General features: G+C 42.6%; 3 protein-coding genes across 28 annotated transcripts in view; all 3 read right to left on the bottom strand.

The window, feature by feature from the left end:
• The window catches only part of LOC135264293 (protocadherin gamma-A11-like), a 71,758-nt gene that overhangs the window by 34,073 nt on the left and 15,957 nt on the right, over window positions 1-21,728 (bottom strand). For 4 of the 26 annotated variants that reach the window (XM_064353112.1, XM_064353117.1, XM_064353116.1 and 1 more), the window contains exon 1: window positions 11,348-15,706. The exons of 20 other annotated variants lie outside the window; for them this stretch is intronic. In XM_064353112.1, coding sequence (XP_064209182.1) covers window positions 11,348-13,759 — 2,412 coding nt within the window. In that variant the 5' untranslated portion in view covers window positions 13,760-15,706. Of the gene's footprint in view, window positions 1-11,347; window positions 15,708-21,728 lie in introns of those variants that run through there. 2 more of the 26 variants (XM_064353143.1, XM_064353146.1) reach the window with 1 other exon arrangement.
• On the bottom strand, window positions 1,550-5,708 carry LOC135264297 (protocadherin gamma-A4-like). The gene has a single exon (XM_064353163.1). The coding sequence runs from the start codon at window positions 3,960-3,962 to the stop codon at window positions 3,003-3,005; it is 960 nt and encodes a 319-aa protein (XP_064209233.1). The 5' UTR covers window positions 3,963-5,708; the 3' UTR covers window positions 1,550-3,002.
• On the bottom strand, window positions 15,806-20,999 carry LOC135264295 (protocadherin beta-15-like). Its single transcript, XM_064353161.1, has one exon. It carries the CDS (start codon window positions 19,217-19,219, stop codon window positions 16,769-16,771), a length of 2,451 nt encoding a protein of 816 aa, XP_064209231.1. The 5' UTR covers window positions 19,220-20,999; the 3' UTR covers window positions 15,806-16,768.

Raw genomic sequence — 21,728 nt, 5'->3', positions numbered from 1 at the left:
TCGAATCAATTATTACTTTGCAAGAGTTTGAAAGGCCCCCAATATCTGTAGCAATTACGTTGATTTGAAAATGTTTTGATTTTTCATAATCGATTTCACCGACCACTCTTATGTCACCATTGTTTTGATTTAGAGAGAACAGCTCAGCATTATGTTGTGCCATGTCGTCAATATAATACGTCACGTGTCCGTTTGTCCCCGCGTCGGCATCCGTTGCATCCACGGTTGTTACTAATGTATCCTTTGGCGAATTTTCAGCCACGCTCGCCTTGTAAACGGCCTGGCTGAAAACGGGCGCGTTGTCATTTGCATCCAGTACATTCACACGGATGTTCACTGTCCCGGTCCGTCGAGGGTTACCCCCGTCTGACGCAATCAGAGTTAAAAACAACGTATCCTGCTCTTCTCTATCGAGAGGACGCTGCAAAACCATCTCTGCATATTTACCGCCGGGAAGTGTCTGCTCTCTCAGATTAAAATGCGCTGTGGGTCTCAGCCCGTAGCTTTGAAGGGTATTTATACCTACGTCAGCATCCACTGCACTGCCAAGATTCAAACGAGCTCCGATCGCCGTCAATTCACTTATGTTCAGAGTAATTTCCTTTTTCTGAAAAGTGGGTGCATTATCGTTAATATCCAGAACTTCAATGGTAATGCTAAATATGTCCATTGGATTTTCAAGGACCATTTCGAAACTGAAGCTGCAAGGAGAGGTCTGGCCACAGAGCGCCTCGCGGTCTATGCGCTTCTTCACCCGTAGAATCCCTTTGTCAGCAACCAGCTCAGCACAGTCGCTGCTGTCATCGGTAACAATGCGTGCGCGGCCCGACTTTAGCCTCCCAACATCCAAACCCAAATCCTTCGCAATATCTCCAATTAAAGACCCTTTCTCCATTTCCTCTGGAATGCTGTATCGCACCTGAGTATGAGCGGCGCGAGGAGAAATCAGGAACAAAGCGACGAACTGGATTTGCCACAGCGTCGGCCGTTCTCTCGTCTTTGCAAACATCGTTGTGCGAATAAAAAATATGAAATTAAACGCAAGGCATAAAAATCTCCACAAAGCGCTGACAAGCAGTAGTAAATAAAATATTAATCCACCCTAAGAGAATTTTGCTGCGCTCGTTTGAGCAGAGGTGGGGAAATCTGCTGTTCTGCGCGGCTCTTCCGTCGCTTTAACGTGGGATGCGATGGGAGGGGCCGAGCAATGAAACAGCTCTTACTGTCCGACAGCGGCGCTCACAGCCCAGCAGCGGGAACGCGCTCTCGCGCCGCAACGCGACGCATGGCAACACCACATGAACAAACCATAATAATAATAATCATACATATTTGCACATCAACAACAAAAAATATGATAATCATGCAATGATAACAATAATAATAATAATAATAATAAAATAATAACACACGTGCACATCCACAACAAAAATTGATAAAAGTAAAATAAATAATAATAATCATAATAATAATAATAATAACTGCACATCCACAATAAATTATGACGATAATTAAATAATAATATTATTATTATAATTGCGTATAACAATATTTATTATTGTTGATGTATACAGATTTATATGCCATCCACGTTTAATAAACAAAATAACAGGATATTTTAAAGAATTACATTTAACTGAAAATAAAAAAAAATCAAACACGTACGGGTGGAATTTAGCTATTTATTAAGCCTAATTGCAGTTCTATCTCAGTCAGTTGGGTGATGTATTTATATCCGAGTAACAGACCGCCTGTTCTGGACTCGCGCTCACTCGCTCTGCTGTACAAGCAGGGAGCGCTCGCGCTCCATTTCAGCACCACGGAGACGGACAGCAGCTCGTTACCGCAGCGACCAGACTGGAATAACTGCAGGAACTGCTTCATAAAACTCCGCTCTCGAACACAGTGTTTCTGGCAACTGCCACGCTTATAAACGAAATAAAGCAACTCATCACAATATAAATATTATTCTAATATAGTTTCTCATCTGTTGTTTTCCACTCTTCTGTGTTTTTCATCTTGCTAATCTTAATGCACACTATCAATTTTGCTTCCTATCCAAGTCATTTTTCAATCACAGGAAAATGGCTGATGTCTTTTTCCAAATTCTTATTTTTAGTTTCTCATTAGTTGTGTTTGTTTTGCACTGTACACACACTCACCCCAAACATGTGGAGGAAACCGAAGAAGCAAAGCTCTTGAGTAAATGATGAGTGTGCAGCCAGACTGCACAGAGTGAAGGTCACAGCGACACGGTGTGTACAGCACCAGTGCAGTGAGCAGGAGCCCCAGGCCCAATCAGACAGTCACAGGGCTCAGGCCCAGGAAGAACAGTGCTGGGATACATTAGAATAGACCTGCACCTCCTTTAAACAAAGATACTCAACCACAACTGCTTCAGTTCAACACGCAGCACCTCCTCAAACAAAGATACTCAACTGCTACAGTTCAACATGCTGCTGCTCTTCCTTAAACAAAGATACTCAACCACAACTGCTTCAGTTCAACATGCAGCACCTCCTCAAACAAAGATACTCAATTGCTACAGTTCAACATGCTGCTCCTCCTCAAACAAAGACATGCAACTGCTTCAATTCAACATGCTGCACCTCCTCAAACAAAGATACTCAACTGCTACAGTTCAACATGCTGCACCTCCTCAAAAAAAGATACACAATTGCTAAAGTTCAACATGCTGATCCTTCTCAAACAAAGATACTCAACTGCTTCAGTTCTACATGCTGCTCCTCCTTTAAACAAAGATACTCAACTGCTACAGTTCAACATGCTGCTCCTCCTTTAAACAAAGATACTCAACCACAACTGCTCAGTTCAACATTTCTGCTGCTCCTCCTTTTAACAGACACTCAATTGCTTCTGTAGACATTACTGCTCCTCCCCAGCATTTTTCTGCCCAATAGTATTTCCATCATACGCAGTGCTTAGTCCTCAGTTCTGTTTTTATAAGACGAAGAGGAAGGAAACTACAGCCAAGGCCAAGACTAAATAAAAGGTGTATGTAAATGGTGCTGAAATCCATACACCAGCCCTGAGACTGGAGAACTTCTAAAACAGGAAAAGCCTTTAGGAACACAATAGACCAAGGTGAGAAAAAATATTTGTGTAAACACATCACCACCACACCTCCACCTGGTGCAAAAATCACACAACTGCACAACTGTGGAACTAAACATGAAAATAAAGTTATGGATTATGGCCTGGATATCAAGTGTGAAATCTGAAAAACAGAAGGAAAATAACCCAAATCTCACCTGTTCAGTAGAGTCTAATGCATCCAGAATGTTTTTCTCCTTCATCGTGTGCTGCATGGTGTCTGTACAACAGGGGTCCACCATCAGCACGCTCTGACTACAGGGCCTGAGGAACTTACAGTCACTCTTCCGCGAGTCAGTTGTCCTGCACACCTCGTAATTGTACACGTGCTGGAGGGTTCCTGTCCCTCCAGCGTCTGCGTAATGGGGTGGGTAATACGGAATAACCGGGAGATTGGACTGATGGAAGATGCGAGATCGTCTCCATCTGTAGACTTTTACTGATATAATAACTACTAAAGATGAGCTGAAGAGGAAGGAAACTACAGCCAAGGCCAAGACTAAATAAAAAGTCAGGTTGTCGTTGTAATCCTTATCGTGCGTAAAGTCCGTGAATTCCGAGAGCACTTCCGGGAAGCTGTCGGCCACCGCCACGTTAACATTAACTGTAGCCGAGCGAGAGGGCTGCCCGTTGTCCTCCACTACAACAACAAGTCTCTGTTTCACAGCATCTTTATCAGTGACCGGGCGTACAGTTCTTATTTCTCCATTCTGCAAGCCCACTTCAAACAGCGCCCTGTCTGCAGCTTTCAGCAGCTTATATGAGAGCCAGGCGTTCTGTCCAGAGTCCACATCAACAGCGACCACTTTAGTGACAAGATAGCCGACATCTGCTGAACGAGGCACCATTTCAGCCACCAGAGAGACGCCAGTCTGTACTGGGTAGAGGATCTGAGGCGCGTTGTCGTTCTGGTCTTGGATATAAATCACAACTGCTGCATTACTGCTAAGTGGTGGTGAACCTCCATCCTGTGCCCTAACATAGATTTGAAATTCTTTGATTTGTTCAAAGTCAAGTGAATGCACGGAGTGAATTATTCCATTCTCTGAGTTAACAGAAAAGTAATCAGAAGCTGGGATTCCGTTTACTGCGCTGTTAATAAGATAATAAGTGACCTGCGAATTTTGACCCCAGTCAGGATCCGTCGCTCAAACCGCGAGAACAGACATTCCAGGGGGATTGTTCTCCATCACCCGAGAGCTGTACGCGTTTTGTTCAAAATCTGGCGTGTTGTCATTAATATCAGTAATTTCCAGGATAACAGATTTCTTGCTAGAGAGCGAAGGCAACCCCTTGTCAACGGCAGAAATTGTAATGTTGTACTTCAAGATCTTTTCCCGGTCTAAAACCGCGTCGGTCACCAGCATGTTGTTTCTGAGTGATGACTTTATTTTAAAGAGAAGGCTTTGGTCAATATACAAATGGACCTGACCGTTTTTACGACAGTCTAAGTCCTGAACACTGATTAACGTTATGACTGTACCTGGCGTTGAGTCTTCAGCAATCTTCCCAGAGAATGACGTCATAGTTATTTGGGGGCTATTATCGTTCACGTCCATCATTTCAATAACGAGTTTACAAGAGCCGGTCAGCCCCCAGGTGTCATGTGCCTGTATATTTATTTCATACTGATTCACTAGCTCGTAGTCTGTTTGACCCGCTACTCTGATTTATCCAGTATTTGAATTTAACTGAAACCTCCGTCGAACGCTCTCATCAGCATGCGTGAATGCGTACGTGACGTTTCCATTCAAACCTACGTCTGCGTCCACCGCGTTTACTGTGGTCACCAAAGTCCCTTTCGGAGTACTTTCAGCCAGTACAGCTCTGTATATTTCCTCCGAGAAAACCGGGGCATTGTTTGCATCCAGCACTGTGACGAGCATTCTAACTGTCCCCGACATCTGCGGGTTGCCCCCATCGACCGCGGTCAATATTAGAGAAAGTTTGTCCTGATTTTCTCTGTCTAACGGCGTCTGCAACACCATTTCAGCATATTTAGTGCCATCCGGATGGCTGTGCTGCTTCAGAACAAAATTATCTGCAGGTTTGAGTGTATAGCTCTGCAGAGAATTTACATCCACGTCTGGGTCCACGGCGCTATCTAATAGGAAGCGGGTCCCGATTAAAGCGGACTCGCTAATATTCAACCGGATTTCTTTTTCTGAAAATGCGGGCGAATTGTCATTGATGTCCTGGACTTGGATGGTGATGACATACAACTCCAGAGGGTCTTCCAGAACCATCTCGAGACTGAAACTGCAGGGAGATTTCTGTCCACACAGCTCTTCTCTGTCAATCCTTTCTCTAACCACCAACTGCCCATATTCTTTGTTCAGTTCCAGGTACTGTTTCCGACCGTCAATAACCAGCCTCGCATGGCCAGAAAACAACCTTTTAAGATCTAAACCTAAATCCTTTGCAACATCCCCAACTAACAAGCCCATTTTCATCTCCTCTGGTATGGAATATCGAATCTGACCACAAACAGCGTTCAAGAAAAACACGAACAAGGAGAACCGTACATGCCTCCTTAGCGATAGCCCGGTGACCGCAAAGACCGCTCCCTCTTCCTTACCTCCCCGCCTCGGCATCATAAAGAGATAGACGGACAATAATATAACCAGCCACACTGTCCCAAACACTCACAGTTTAACCAGCTACCCCTGAGGCACCAGCCACACTGTCCCAAACACTCACAGATTAACCAGCTACCCCTGACACACCAGCCACACTGTCCCAAACACTCACAGATTAACCTGCTACCCCTGAGGGACCAGCCACACTGTCCCAGACACTCACAGTTTAACCTGCTACCCCTGACACACCAGCCACACTGTCCCAAACACTCACCAGTTAACCTGCTACCCCTGAGGGACCAGCCACACTGTCCCAAACACTCACAGTTTAACCTGCTACCCCTGAGGGACCAGCCACACTGTCCCAAACACTCACAGTTTAACCTGCTACCCCTGAGGGACCAGCCACACTGTCCCAAACACTCACAGGTTAACCTGCTACCCCTGACACACCAGCCACACTGTCCCAAACACTCACAGATTAACCTGCTACCCCTGAGGGACCAGCCACACTGTCCCAGACACTCACAGGTTAACCTGCTACCCCTGACACACCAGCCACACTGTCCCAAACACTCACAGATTAACCAGCTACCCCTGAGGGACCAGCCACACTGTCCCAGAATGGCAGCATAAGAAGCAGAGCTCATTTATGCTCAGTGAGATCCACCCGGTCAGCAGGATCATTAAAAAGAGGAAAGTGAGCAGTGAGCGCAGTGACCTTTGATTAAACTCGTTGTAATTATCTTTTTGCATGTAGAATTATTATGGTAATCATATTAAGCTCATTGCTCCTGTACTTTAGGTAAATAAAACCGTTTCTGTGCCGTGTGGGAGACACTGCAGCCAAGGCCATAAATAAAGTTTTATTGAATTCTGCCACTTAGCAGAAGCTCAGACACAGTCACTTACACAGATTATACTTCTACATACAATCCATTTACACAGCTGGGTATTTAATTCATGTATTTCATTATTTAACAGTTTTGACGACTGGGGATCCACTTAAGCAGTTATGTTTAAAGGCATACTATACAGGACAACCAGTGTGTTAGTCCCCATGTGGAGCACAGTGTGTTAGTCTGTGTGTAGAGTGTAGTGTGTTAGTCTGTGTGTAGAGAGTAGTGTGTTAGTCTCTGTGTAGAGTGCAGTGTGTTAGTCTCTGTGTAGAGAGCAGTGTGTTAGTCTGTGTGTAGAGCGCAGTGTGTTAGTCTGTGTGTAGAGCAGTGTGTTAGCCCCCATATACAGTGCAGTGTGTTAGTCTCAGTGTAGAGCGCAGTGTGTTAGTCTGTGTGTAGAGAGCAGCGTGTTAGTCTATGTGTAGTGAGCAGTGTGTTAGTCTGTGTGTAGAGTGCAGTGTGTTAGTCTCTGTGTAGAGCTCAGTGTTAGCCCCCATATACAGTGCAGTGTGTTAGTCTCTGTGTAGAGCGCAGTGTGTTAGTCTGTGTGTAGAGAGCTGTGTGTTAGTCTGTGTGTAGAGTGCAGTGTGTTAGCCCCCATATACAGTGCAGTGTTAGTCTCTGTGTAGAGTGTAGTGTGTTAGTCTGTGTGTAGAGAGTAGTGTGTTAGTCTCTGTGTAGAGTGCAGTGTGTTAGTCTCTGTGTAGAGAGCAGTGTGTTAGTCTCTGTGTAGAGAGCAGTGTGTTAGTCTGTGTGTAGAGCAGTGTGTTAGCCCCCATATACAGTGCAGTGTGTTAGTCTCAGTGTAGAGCGCAGTGTGTTAGTCTGTGTGTAGAGAGCAGCGTGTTAGTCTATGTGTAGTGAGCAGTGTGTTAGTCTGTGTGTAGAGTGCAGTGTGTTAGTCTCTGTGTAGAGCTCAGTGTTAGCCCCCATATACAGTGCAGTGTGTTAGTCTCTGTGTAGAGCGCAGTGTGTTAGTCTGTGTGTAGAGAGCTGTGTGTTAGTCTGTGTGTAGAGTGCAGTGTGTTAGCCCCCATATACAGTGCAGTGTTAGTCTCTGTGTAGAGCGCAGTGTGTTAGTCTGTGTGTAGAATGCAGTGTGTTAGTCTGTGTGTAGAGTGCAGTGTGTTAGTCTGTGTGTAGAGTGCAGTGTGTTAGTCTCTGTGCAGAGCACAGTGTGTTAGTCTGTGTGTGTAGAGTGCAGTGTGTTAGCCGTATAAATGGATACAATGTAAAATGCTATGTAAAAGTTGTGTAAGTCGCTCTGGATAAGAGCGTCTGCTAAATGCCTGTAATGTAATGTTAGTCTCTATGTACAGTGCAGTGTGTTAGTCTGTGTGTAGAGCGCAGTGTGTTAGTCTGTGTGTAGAAAGCAGTGTGTTAGTCTGTGTGTAGAGCACAGTGTGTTAGCCCCCATATACAGTGCAGTGTGTTAGTCTCAGTTTGGAGAGCAGTGTGTTAGTCTGTGTGTAGAGCAGCATGTTAGTCTGTGTGTAGAGAGCAGCATGTTAGTCTATGTGTAGTGAGCAGTGTGTTAGCCCCCATATACAGTGCAGTGTGTTAGTCTGTGTGTAGAGTGCAAGGTTTTAGTCTCTGTAGAGCGCAGTGTGTCAGTGTCTATGTACAGTGCAGTGTGTTAGTCTGTGTGTATAGCGCAGTGTGTTAGTCTCTATGTACAGTGCAGTGTGTTAGTCTCTGTAGAGCGCAGTGTGTTAGTCTGTGTGTAGAGCGCAGTGTGTTAGTCTCTATGTACAGTGCAGTGTGTTAGTCTCTGTAGAGCGCAGTGTGTTAGTCTGTGTGTAGAGCGCAGTGTGTTAGTCTGTGTGTAGAGCGCAGTGTGTTAGTCTCTATGTACAGTGCAGTGTGTTAGTCTGTGTGTAGAGCGCAGTGTGTTAGTCTCTATGTACAGTGCAGTGTGTTAGTCTCTATGTACAGTGCAGTGTGTGACACACCTGGACAAAGCTGTGCTGTCTGTACAGGAAATACCACCCAGGCTCTTTTTCACCCTAACTCCCATTCCCCTCTCCCACAACTTGTCCTCTCTGTCCCATGATTCCCCACCGCTCTCCAAATCTTCCTATTCATGTTATTTCTTGAGACCACAGATTACCTATCGCTGGGTGTCAAGGCCTAACGAGCACACTTCTCATTAAATGCTCATTGAGATGTTGGTGATTTATGAATCTCGGCCTTTTCCTCGCTTGCATTAGCTGTAACTCGCTCTTGATAAGAGCACAAGCAAATCAATCCCTCCGTCAGGACACACTCACCTGTTTCATCCTCATGATGAACCAGTTTTTAGATAAGCGATCAATATGATCTTTAAGAGTAATGAATAGGGTACTGAGGCAAACACATTTCACACATCTGAGTACTGGCAGCAGTAATGATGAAAATAACACTTCCAAAGCATGAGGGAAAGCTGTTATATCATGAGATCCTGTTATAAACATTAGTAATGAGGAAAATGAGAGATCCTGCTTTATCAGTAGTAATGAAGGAAATGAGAGATCCTGTTATATCAGTAATAATGAGGGGAATGACAGATCCTGTTATGCACAGCAGTAATGAAGGAAATGAGAGATCCTGTTACATCAGTAATAATGAGGGAAATGAGAGATCCTGTTATAAACATTAGTAATAAGGGAAATGAGAGATCCTGTTATATCAGTAATAATGAGGGAAATGAGAGATCCTGTTATATCAGTAATAATGAGGGAAATGAGAGAACCTGTTATATCAGTAATAATGAGACCAATGGAATGTTTCTTACCTTGTTTGGTTTTCAGACAGGTGACCATAGCATGGGGGGTTGGGTATTGGGAGGGGGAGAAAGAACATTATTAAAACGCCATCTTTGACACATATTGCCATTTTGTCTTACTGTTCCGTAAATATATTTGAATGACGTGTGTGTGTCTGTGAGATTTTGAGTGTATTCTTGGGAACAAAATAATTTAATTGCATATGTATTAAAAATAAAACAAAACAATACTACTACGACTACTACTACTACTACTACTAATAATAATAATAAGATATCACAGGTGCACTGTCAACCACTTCAGTTATCAGCTTGCAGTGAGAGACATGCCTGCACCATACACTGCCTTCACACAGTGGTATTTAAAGTACTCAAATATCATATCTGAGTTAAAGCAAAGATTCAACCATAAAATAATTACTGAAGTAGAAGTGCAAGTCACCTATTTAAAAAAAAAAAAAAAAAACTTGAGTCAAAGTCTCCATGTATCTGGGTTTTAATGCAGTCAAGCAGTCCTGGAACCCTTCCAATCATCCCATTTTACCAAGGGTTTGATAGGTGTGCACATTTAGATCAAGAAATTTCTCCCCCTAGTTCACAATCAGTGCTATTATTATTTTTACCATCACATGCAGCCTGTGGTCTAAACTGCAGCAAACTGGCACCAGCACGTGGATGATGGTGCCTGAGCTTGAATTGCTAAGGTCTGGCTGAGCACACTCTGACAAGGGAATACAAACAGTGACCATGAACATCATGAGCTCAGTTCAGCAGCGTGATATTCACTTGGGAAAGCACGGAGCAAAAAGCGATTTGATAGAAAGTAATACAGTGATGATCAGGTTTCAGTGCCAAAACCTACAGAGCCAAAAATCCAACCAGAACATTATACTTTTATTTTAATTAAATAAACCAAAACAAAAATAAGAGCTGGGACATAAATGTCTTTGTATAAAAAGGTAACCACAGAAAAAAAAATGGTGTTAATACTTCTTGAAAGGAATAAAATAGTTACTTGATGAATATATGGAAGAACAATAATTGCAATTTTGTAAGAACTTCCTCAACAAATACGTTTGGTAATGAAGCGGCTTGCATGATACCAAAACTCTCACACGTGATGACCTTTTACTTCTGGAACTTTTCAGGTTTGACTGCTCTCAGAATATAACAGGATTTCATAACCAAAATAAATAATTAAAGAAATAAAACACAGACAGGTGGATAGGCTTATGAAAGGTGTTGGGAGGCTGCCGTTTTTGTGCCACCATTTTGTACTAGCTAGCCTGAGACTGTGCAGCAAAGAGAAGGGGGGAGCCTTATATGGGCATGAAGGCTGGGCTGGGTCTGGACACAGAGTGATTGACAGATCAGGGGTGGAAAAGCTAATGATCTCAAATGCAGCCTGTTTGACTAACGCACATTAGCAATGCTGAAATTCACTCTACATAAGATGCACTTAGCCGGTGGAGGGTATAGAATAAAATACAATGTCCGTTCCCACAACGACTGCTACATGGCTGTGATAAATTCAGTATTGTGAGTAATATGTATTGTGGCATGAAGGTTCGAATACGCAGTATGTCAGATTATAAGCACAGGCACGAAGACTAATCAGGCCGAGGTTTACAGAATGGACACAACACACAAGCCATTAACTACATTTCACAGGCTTTACATTTGCCAGCTAACGTTAGCTAGTCATATGGTTCGGGAGCTGAAGTTGCTAACTCTATTAGCATATTGAAGCAGCTTGTATAGCAAATAAGCGCTAGTTGGTGATGTTCGGTTGTAGAAGTTAGGCTATACAGTTTTAAGCAAAACATGCCATGATGAATTAAAAAGGCCTGAATTGAATTGAGGCCTCGACACCACAGATAATGTGCAAGCTGCAGAGAGCATCAGATTCCCTACAAAAATAAAAAAACTTATTTTCCATTCTGAAAAACATTGATTATTGCAGAATACATATGAATAAAGAATCTATTTACCAGAGCAGAGCCTGTTGATTCGCCCTCATTTCCACCTTCCTGCTCACTGGTTTCATTCGGGCTCCTCTTCAGGGTCTGATCAGCGGCCATTGTGACGTCATTGTAAGATCTGACGAACTTGAAGTCGCTGGTGCGCGAGCCCGTGGTCAGGTACGCGTCATAATTGTAAGAACTGCGCAGAGTTCCTGCTCCCTCCACCTCTGCGTAGTTGGGAGGGAAATATGCGCTGGGGATGGCAACCGCGCCGTCAAACAACAGTCTGGGCTTTCTTCTGTGGCAAAACCTCACGGCCACCATCAGAATAATGAACGTCAGGAAGAAGGTGGAGACGGACACCAGCGCGATGATCAAATACGAAGTCAGTTTGGAATTGTTCTCCTCATAAGACATGTCTTTCAGCTGAGGGACTTCAGCCAGGTTATCTGAAATCAGTAAATACACTGCGCAGGTTGCAGAGAGAAAGGGCTGTCCGTTATCTTTCACTGAGACAACAAGGCTCTGCTTCATGGCATCGGATTCAGAAATGTCCCGCTGGACTCGGATCTCTCCGCTGTGGACCCCAATAGTGAAAAGTCCCGGATCAGTTGATTTCACGATCTGATAGGACAGCCACGCGTTCTGTCCAGAGTCCGCATCCACAGCTATCACCTTGGAAACCAAAGAGCCCGCGTGTGCAGCTTTGGGGACCATCTCAGTCATGAAGGAGTTCCCTGTTGGAGCAGGGTATAGTATCTGCGGAGAGTTATCATTCTCATCAGTTATCAGCACGTTCACAGTCACGTTACTGCTGAGCGGAGGAGAACCGTTGTCTCTGGCGACAACGAGGACTTTGAAGCTTCTCAACTGCTCATAATCAAATGATCTGACAGCATGGATCACCCCCGTGTCTCCGTTAATGGATAAAAACGAGGACACCGGAACACCGCTGATCTCACCGGACAGCAGAGAATAGAAAACCGTGCCGTTCTGTCTCCAGTCCGGGTCTCTCGCGCTCACAGAGAGAACAGAGGAGCCAGGTTTGTTATTTTCAGCCACAGAGACACTGTAAGACTGCTCATCAAACACAGGCGGGTTGTCATTGACGTCTGACACAGATAACTGCACAGTCTTTGAGGAGGATAAGGGTGGAGAGCCCTCGTCAGTAACAGTGATTGTGATGTTATAATCCGTTACTAGTTCCCGGTCCAGTTCTCCTGTAGTCACCAGTGAGTAGTAGTTTTTGATAGAGGGGGTTAACTTGAAAGGAACATTCTGCTGAATGGAGCAGCGGACCTGTCTATTTGCCCCAGAGTCTTTATCCTGAACATTAATGATGCCCACCTCTGTGCCAGGTAGCGCGCTCTCAGGGATGGGGCTGTTCAGAGATTTCAGAAATATCACCGGGGCGTTGTCATTAACATCAGTGATTTCGATAATTACCTTTGCATTCGAAGCAGAACCAGAACCATCTTTTGCTTGAATTCGCATTTCATACAAAGATCCGTCTTCATAATCTATTGATCCGATCAGTTTGATATCCCCGGTTTCCCTCTCAATACTAAATAATTTCGCTGCTTTAACGGACATACGATTGAACTCATACGTCACTTGGCCGTTAGCGCCCTCGTCTGCATCCGTGGCGCTGACTGTAAGCACTACAGCACCTAAAGGAGAGTTTTCAGGCAGACTGACTTTATACACAGACTGGCTAAACACGGGGATATTATCGTTAGCATCCAGCACAGTGACGTGTATAACTACAGTAGCAGATCTCTGTGGACTCCCTCCGTCAGCGGCAGTAAGTAATAATGTCACCTCCTTCTGCTCCTCGCGATCCAGTTCTTTTTCTAGTACTAACTCACCGTATTTTCCTCCGTCTGTGTTCGTATGAACAGCCAAAACAAAATGCTCATTCCTTTGTAGCGTGTAGCTCTGAACCGCGTTCTGTCCTAGATCCGCATCGTCTGCCTCGTCTAAGAGGAAGCGCGCGCCTTTATCAGCTGATTCTCTTATTTCCAGTTTAATGACCTCATTCGGAAATCGTGGCGAATTGTCGTTTATATCCTGAATTTGCAACACAATGCGATGTAATTCCAGAGGGTTCTCTAGCACGAGCTCGTATTTCAGAGTACAAAATGCAGTTGGGCCACACAGATCTTCCCTGTCAATCCTACCTGCCACAATCAAATCGCCGGTGTTCACATTAATATCGCAATAATTACTGTCACTTTCTTCAGTATCTACACGGGCCTTGCGAGCTGAGAGTCCTTTAGCATCGAGTCCGAGGTCCTTCGCTATATTCCCAATGACAGATCCGCGTTTCATCTCCTCCGGAATAGAATAGCTCACATCGCCCAGGCTGGGCGGCAGCGCGAGGATAAAGAAAACGAAGCAGAACATCGAGACGCACACAGACAGTCCGCTGGATCCCATTTTCAACACTGAACACCGACGTATTTCAAATAAAATCCTATTTCTTTTTTCTTTTTTTTTTAACAGAACAAGCGCAATGTACTGTTCTCCTTGGAAAAACACAACCCAATAAAAATGAAATCAACGCTCCATCCAATAGGTGTTTTTCTCGGCGCAGGAGAAAGGCTCCCCTCTCTGAATATTACACTAGTGGGAGGAGAGGGGCAGCTATCCTCCCCTATCTGGTGAACAGCGACACTCAGAGTTATTTCTAAAAATTGCACAATTTATTGAAAAATCCTCCAGGTAAGTTAGGAATTGTCAAAGCCCACGGGATTCGTAAATATTTAATGTTATGTTTGTGTTTTCATTCTAAACCAGCAACATAAATCATTACCAAATTCTGCTCCAGAATATAGCTTAGATATACATTTATGTAGGTGGTGTTGTGTAGGATAACAACGAGGAAGACAGAGTAATCAGAACTTTTTAAATCCTTCCATCACAGACTTGCATTTAAGAAAGCACTTCCCACTTTAGTGGGCAATTCTGTCTTTGGGAAAAACTAAATAGATTCTCAACAGGAACGGAAATAAAGGAAACACAACAATGTTGATTCACTTGGATAACAGTCATTTTAATTCCACTGATGTTTGTATTTAATCAGTGCCTGACTGAATAATATTTATTTTTTTCTAAACAGAGTTTGAAGAGTTAAAATCACTGAATCCCCAATTGTAGGGTTCTCAGAAAACCTGAGACTGTTTTCATTTTTATTCAAAGACAAGGTCAAGGACTAAGACAAGACCTCTACCTTATCACGGGGTTTAAAATGTGCATTTAATATGCAAAGAGTGTTTAGTTTAGTTTAGTTTAGTTTATTTGACAATTAAAACACATGCATCAAAAGACTTGCATGTGAAGAAATTGTCATGGATAACACAAAAAAGTCCTGCACTTATTTCCACCGTGGTCCTTGATGTTCCATCAGCCAGAGCAAGATAAGGTGAAATACCCATTTAACAGCTATCCAGATAAATAAATTGTTGGATTACATATAAACATTTTTCCACTACTCAAACAAATGAACCCCAAAACACCATAAAATCTAAAACTTTTAACTATATTTAAAAATTATAGTATCCATGAAAAGTTCATTTTAAGAAGCTGCTAATATAAAACAGTATATTTGTAAATACCTTTAGAATAGCTAAAACACTGATTTAAAGCCAAAGCTTTACCTGGCACATTATTAAAAAGAAAATTGAGTAGAGATGAAAATAAAATAGGAATATATGGTGAAAAAAATGAATCAAAGATGCCAAAAGTTTGAATATTGTGGCAGGAAGAAAAGAACAGAGTTGCCATTGCTAAAACACAACTTGTTTGAAATACAGGTAAATTCAATTTCTTCAAAAAGGAGTGGTGATATGGAGAGAGCTGGGCCCTGATGGTGAAGTTTTAAATGTGGGTATATGTACATAGCAGCATATCCACATATTCCAATACCGTATATCCACCCTATGAACATTATGGGCGTCAATGTTGTATTTATCTGTTTTACTCAGTCTCCCAAGTTATATTTTCACAAAATTAATCAAATTAAAACAACGGTAGAATGAAAAAATAAAGTTAAATAACATGCACCATTGACAGTGCCAAACTCTCCTCTATTGATGCAGCCTGTCTTATCATCATGGTGAACAGCAGAACAGCTACAGTGTACAATTCGTACTATTGATTAAATGGGATCAGTCACTGTTAGCACACGGCCTGACCCCCAACATATGCAGGAAAACAGAACTAGACAGAACTACATGCCAGGTGACTTTCTGATGATTCCATGAAAAAAGTATTGATTTAACCTTTGAAAAATCTTGTTTTTGGATACAGAAAAATGAAAGTAAGAGAAAATGTTTATGAAATAGAAAAAAGTAAATTCTTCACTGTGGCAACGTGGCATTAGCACAAAAAGACTGTTTTAAAGGACATCCTATTCAAAAAGTAATTTCAGAATCACGTTACCAGAGAAATGACTAGTGAATGTCCATCACAGTACCGAAAACACGTTTTGTACAAAAATGCCAAGTTACTCACACAAAGAAAGCATTGTCTGCAAGTCATTAACTCAAACCTGCTAAATCTAGGCCTGCCATTTAAAGTACTGATAACAAAATTAGGCCAAGTCACAATAAACAATACTGGCTATTTTAGCTCACACAAATTAAACAAGCTGTAGTCCAAAGCAATGCTACCCAACGTTTCCTAAATTGTTTCAAGTAACTTGGCTGTGTGTGGATAAGCATATAGTACATCAGTGGGGCAAAAATATGACTGGATAGCTTTGTAATATTCAATATTTATTTAATAGGCCTCAATATTTAAATTCAATATTTTAATCTGTATTGATGTATTACCCCCTCGGCTTTCTGCAGTGTGAATGATTGTATGTTTCTGGGTATAAATGTCTGTTTGTGAAAGTGAATGTTACATGCTGCCAGGGAAATGCCCCCATGGGGATAATGAAGTATGCCATATATGTGTGCATGTATGTACTGAATTTATTATACAATCATTATTTATGTTAAGTTGCAAATATATAATAACTTGTGAATTTGGTAAAATGGACTGCACAACCAAGGATAAACATATCCTTTCTGGAGAAATATTCTTCCTGGGGAATATCATTTCTGGAGGAATATCATTACTGTATGTATTCATCGGCGGTTTCATACATTTATTTAAATGTCTTGCATGAGGAAATTTGTGTTATTTGACACTTTAATGTGAAGTTTGAATGACCACATTGTCTTCAGATGGTAAGATTTTAAATATACCTGCCATCCCAATATGGTTGAACAGCTTCATTACACTGTACTATTAGCGTGCCTAGCTATAAACAAAAATATTAACCTAACCGGACAACAACAGTGCCGTTAATATAATACAATTCTGAGCAATTGCTACAGAAAATACTGCAAAACCGTTCCCTGTCTCCTGTGTACATGGACATAAAAATGTGACACTGATTCATGACGAACACAAAGAGTAAAAATGAATCCTATTCACCAGAGCAGAGCCTGTTGATTCGCCCTCATTTCCACATTCCTGCTCACTGGTTTCATTCGGGCTCCTCTTCAGGGTCTGATCAGCGGCCATTGTGACGTCATTGTAAGATCTGACGAACTTGAAGTCGCTGGTGCGCGAGCCCGTGGTCAGGTACGCGTCATAATTGTAAGAACTGCGCAGAGTTCCTGCTCCCTCCACCTCTGCATAGTTGGGAGGGAAATATGCGCTGGGGATGGCGACTGTGCCGTCAAACAACAGTCTGGGCTTTCTTCTGCGGCAAAACCTCACGGCCACCATCAGAATAATGAACGTCAGGAAGAAGGTGGAGACGGACACCAGCGCGATGATCAAATACGAAGTCAGTTTGGAATTGTTCTCCTCATAAGACATGTCTTTCAGCTGAGGGACTTCAGCCAGGTTATCTGAAATCAGTAAATACACTGCGCAGGTAGCAGATAGAGAGGGCTGTCCGTTATCTTTCACTGAGATAACAAGGTTCTGCTTCATGGCATCGGATTCAGAAATGTCCCGCTGGACCCGGATCTCTCCGCTGTGCACCCCAATAGTGAAAAGTCCCGGATCAGTGGATTTCACGATCTGATAGGACAGCCACGCGTTCTGTCCAGAGTCCGCATCCACAGCTATCACCTTGGAAACCAGAGAGCCCGCGTGAGCAGCTTTGGGGACCATCTCTGTCATGAAGGAGTTCCCTGTTGGAGCAGGGTATAGTATCTGCGGAGAGTTATCATTCTCATCAGTTATCAGCACGCTCACAGTCACGTTACTGCTGAGAGGAGGAGAACCGTTGTCTCTGGCGACAACGAGGACTTTGAAGCTTCTCAACTGCTCATAATCAAATGATCTGACAGCATGGATCACCCCCGTGTCTCCGTTAACGGATAAAAACGAGGACACCGGAACACCGCTGATCTCACCGGACAGCAGAGAATAGAAAACTGTGCCGTTCTGTCTCCAGTCCGGGTCTCTCGCGCTCACAGAGAGAACAGAGGAGTCAGGTTTGTTATTTTCAGCCACAGAGGCGCTGTAAGACTGCTCATCAAACACAGGCGGGTTGTCATTGACGTCTGACACAGACAACTGCACAGTCTTTGAGGAAGATAAGGGTGGAGAGCCCTCGTCAGTAGCAGTGATTGTGATGTTATAATCCGTTACTAGTTCCCGGTCCAGTTCTCCTGTAGTCACCAGTGAGTAGTAGTTTTTGATAGAGGGGGTTAACTTGAAAGGAACATTCTGCTGAATGGAGCAGCGGACCTGTCTATTTGCCCCAGAGTCTTTATCCTGAACATTAATGATGCCCACCTCTGTGCCAGGTAGCGCGCTCTCAGGGATGGGGCTGTTCAGAGATTTCAGAAATATCACCGGGGCGTTGTCATTCACATCAGTGATTTCGATCATTACTTTTGTGCCAGAAACCAAACCGGATCCGTCTTTTGCTTGGATTCGCATTTCATAAAAAGATCCGTCTTCATAATCTATTGATCCGATCAGTTTAATTTCTCCGGTCTCCCTCTCAATACTAAATAATTTCGCTGCTTTCACAGATATACTGCTAAACTCATACGTCACTTGGCCGTTAGCGCCCTCGTCTGCATCAGTGGCGCTGACTGTTAGCACTACAGCACCTAAAGGAGAGTTTTCAGGCAGACTGACTTTATACACAGCCTGGTTAAACACGGGGATATTATCGTTAGCATCCAACACAGTGACGTGTATAACTACAGTAGCAGATCTCTGTGGACTCCCTCCGTCAGCGGCAGTAAGTAATAATGTCACCTCCTTCTGCTCCTCGCGATCCAGCTCATTTTCTAGTACTAACTCACCGTATTTTCCTCCGTCTGTGTTCGTATGAACAGCCAAAGCAAAATGTTCATTCTTTTGTAGCGTGTAGCTCTGAACCGCGTTATGTCCGATATCCGCATCGTGGGCCTGGTCCAAGGGGAAGCGCGCGCCTTTATCTGCGGATTCTCCTATTTCCAGTTTAATGACCTCATTCGGAAACTGAGGCGAATTGTCGTTTATATCCTGAATTTGGAGCACAATGCGATGTAATTCCAAAGGATTCTCAAGCACGAGCTCGTATTTTAAAGAACAGGAAGCCCTCCGTCCACAAAGCTCTTCCCTGTCAATGCTCTCACTGACAATCAAATCACCAGTGTTCCCATTAATATCGACAGAATGGCTTTCACCATCTTCAGTGTCTATACGGGCATTGCGAGCTGAGAGTCTTTTAGCATCGAGTCCGAGGTCCTTCGCTATATTCCCAATGACAGATCCGCGCTTCATCTCCTCTGGAATAGAATAGCTCACATCTCCCAGGCTGGGCGGCAGCGCGAGGATAAAGAAAACGAAGCAGAACATCGAGGCGCACACAAAGGATCCCATTTTCAACATTAGGCACCAATGGATTTCCGATATAATCCAACAACTCCGGCAAGTACGTAGGACAAAATTACATTATACAAGAAACAAGAACAAGCAATGGAATCAGCACTCGGTCTGATGTGTGTTTTTCTCGGCGCAGGAGAAAGGCTCCCCTCTCTGAATATTACACTAGTGGGAGGAGAGGCGCATCTATCGCCCCCTCGCTGGCCAACAGCGACACTCGCAGACATTTTTTTAACACTGCACGATATAATCTATATTTCAGCGCGTGCCGTCAAAACTGTATTTTACACATTGATGGTGTTTTTAACTGAAGAAGAATAAGAACAAACGCTACCTCAATGGCAAAATAGGTCTCCGAAAAGCTTAATGTGTGAATTTCGTTTTCCAGACAACACCGTATTCCCATCAAACAGCACACTGTGATTGAGCGACCCATTTCATCGCAAAATCCCAAATAAATTATCAGACTTGGACAAAACACATCAATAAATAGCAAGAGTGTGTTTAACATTCTAAATAAATATATAAACGTATGTAGACTTTTGGGACATGCAAGGTAAATACAAAAATCTACACAGTTTTGCCTCTTCAATCTAAACATATATTTTAAAACGAAAAAAAAAGTATATACTTTTTCTATTTTCAAAAAAAGCACATTGCTATTTCAAATGCGTCAGTGTTCATTTCGGTTACTGTCTGAGCCGTCACGGTCATTCCTCAGTTCTGTATATAATGTTTTCCAACACTTCAAATGACGTTATTTGGATGGCTGGTTACTGTGGTTACGTCACATATTCCCAATCCTGAATCTAAGTTTAAAGGAAATCAGGCGCAACATAGAAATGATAATACGTGGGAAGCACAGCCATGTAATTGTCAAACCGTATAAATCACTGATATTATATTTAGGGTAAGATGAACATTCATTTTTCTTCCTGGAAAACACATTGTGCAGAACTTAAGCTCAGCATTTTTTAATGTCCCTGCTTTTTGGAAACTTCACATTTCAACTAAATCACCACATTTATGAGATTAATTCCACTGGAACAGTTTGAAAAAAAAAAAAAGATTAAATTGTTTCTTCACTGGAAAATAGTGATATATACACTTGTGATACGCTATATAGGAATAGCTGTTTTGCCAAGCTTTTCGCCAAAGCAGCGGTGGGTAAATAAATACATGAATAAATAATGCATTGTTTAAAAATCAGAGGATTTGAAATGACAGTCACTTGTGTTGCGACACCTCATTGTGCATCCTAACTAGACAGTTCAGAACACAGAGCATCAAAATTAGTCATTCCCTGCGGCCTAATTCTAGCTACCAGCTAAAGTGCTTCTGGTATTAGCTGAGTGATATGGCCTTAATAATGTACAGTAGCGGGCACATAAAATAAAACACCTTACGACTCAACATTATCTCAAAAACGCCTAACAGCGAGGGTCAATTGACTGCTTCCTAACCGAGGTGGGAAATCCAGGTCCAGAAACTAAAAGTCCTCCCCAGTATTTTGTTCCAATCGCCTGGCTTTGCTCATTAGCACAATTCTCCAGCCAGGAGGAATAAGGAATTAGTAAAATCCGCTGGCAGCGTTCATGGGTGGAAGAAACACAAGGCAGGACTCTTGATTTCTGACCCGTGGAATTTCCAATTCTGCTTCCGAAATGTTCAAAATGTCAATTTGAAAACACTGTTCAAATAATAATTTCAAATGACCTGCTTTCAGACATGTCAAAATCCAGTATCTTATTAGACTGGAATATATCATCCGTCGGTAAAACATATTCGGCTGTTTGCCAGAAACATCTCGAAAGAACAGAAGGACCACTCTCAGAAGATTTGAAACTCCGGATCACTTGCCAACAAATGAACTGCTTTCAGCACCATCGCTGTGAACAGCAACACTGGGAACAACACACGCTGTACAAACGGGAGAGCGGGACACTGCAGAACAATGACCGACTTTGATCATGATGCAGGTTTAAAATGCATGAAAATGTAAAGATTGAACATTTCTAAAATATCAAAAGGTATTAATGAGACACTGATAAAAGTATTGATATTGCTATTCTGAAAATCACAGTTCATGCTAGATATGTAACCAGTCATTAACTGTCAATGATATGATGGAAAGCTAAATACGACATTTCCAACAAAAAGGTTCAGAAATGAAAAATAATGTATTCATCAAAACACTTTCACATTTAATCAACTGATCTAGTGGAGTATGAACCTCAACCAGTAATTGTGTGAAAGACAAAATACATTCCAAAAGTTTTGAACAGAAAGTATATTTAAAAATGGACAGTTCAGACCAAAACGCGATTCAAATATCAACCAAAAAAAAAAAAAAAACACATGCATTTAATATAAAAACTTCTGCCCAAAATCATACCATGGCTGATTGACGTGAATAAAGAAAACTTAAAAATATTTATTTCCAAGAAACTAGACAAGTAGACTAGAAAAAATTTGTTGAAAACATTTACATTAACCAGAATGGAGTCACCTCATA

This window comes from Anguilla rostrata, chromosome 9, assembly GCF_018555375.3.
Source record: "Anguilla rostrata isolate EN2019 chromosome 9, ASM1855537v3, whole genome shotgun sequence".
In the NCBI taxonomy this organism is placed as follows: domain Eukaryota; kingdom Metazoa; phylum Chordata; class Actinopteri; order Anguilliformes; family Anguillidae; genus Anguilla; species Anguilla rostrata.
The sequence above is the reverse complement of the archived record's forward strand: the minus strand, read 5'-3'. Positions and strand labels throughout refer to the sequence as shown.

What these genes read in the sequence shown, in the direction of transcription:
- LOC135264297 (XM_064353163.1), bottom strand. Translation starts at nt 3,962, where the DNA reads ATGGTGCCTCGTTCAGCAGATGTCGGCTATCTTGTCACTAAAGTGGTC.
- LOC135264295 (XM_064353161.1), bottom strand. Translation starts at nt 19,219, where the DNA reads ATGTTGAAAATGGGATCCTTTGTGTGCGCCTCGATGTTCTGCTTCGTT.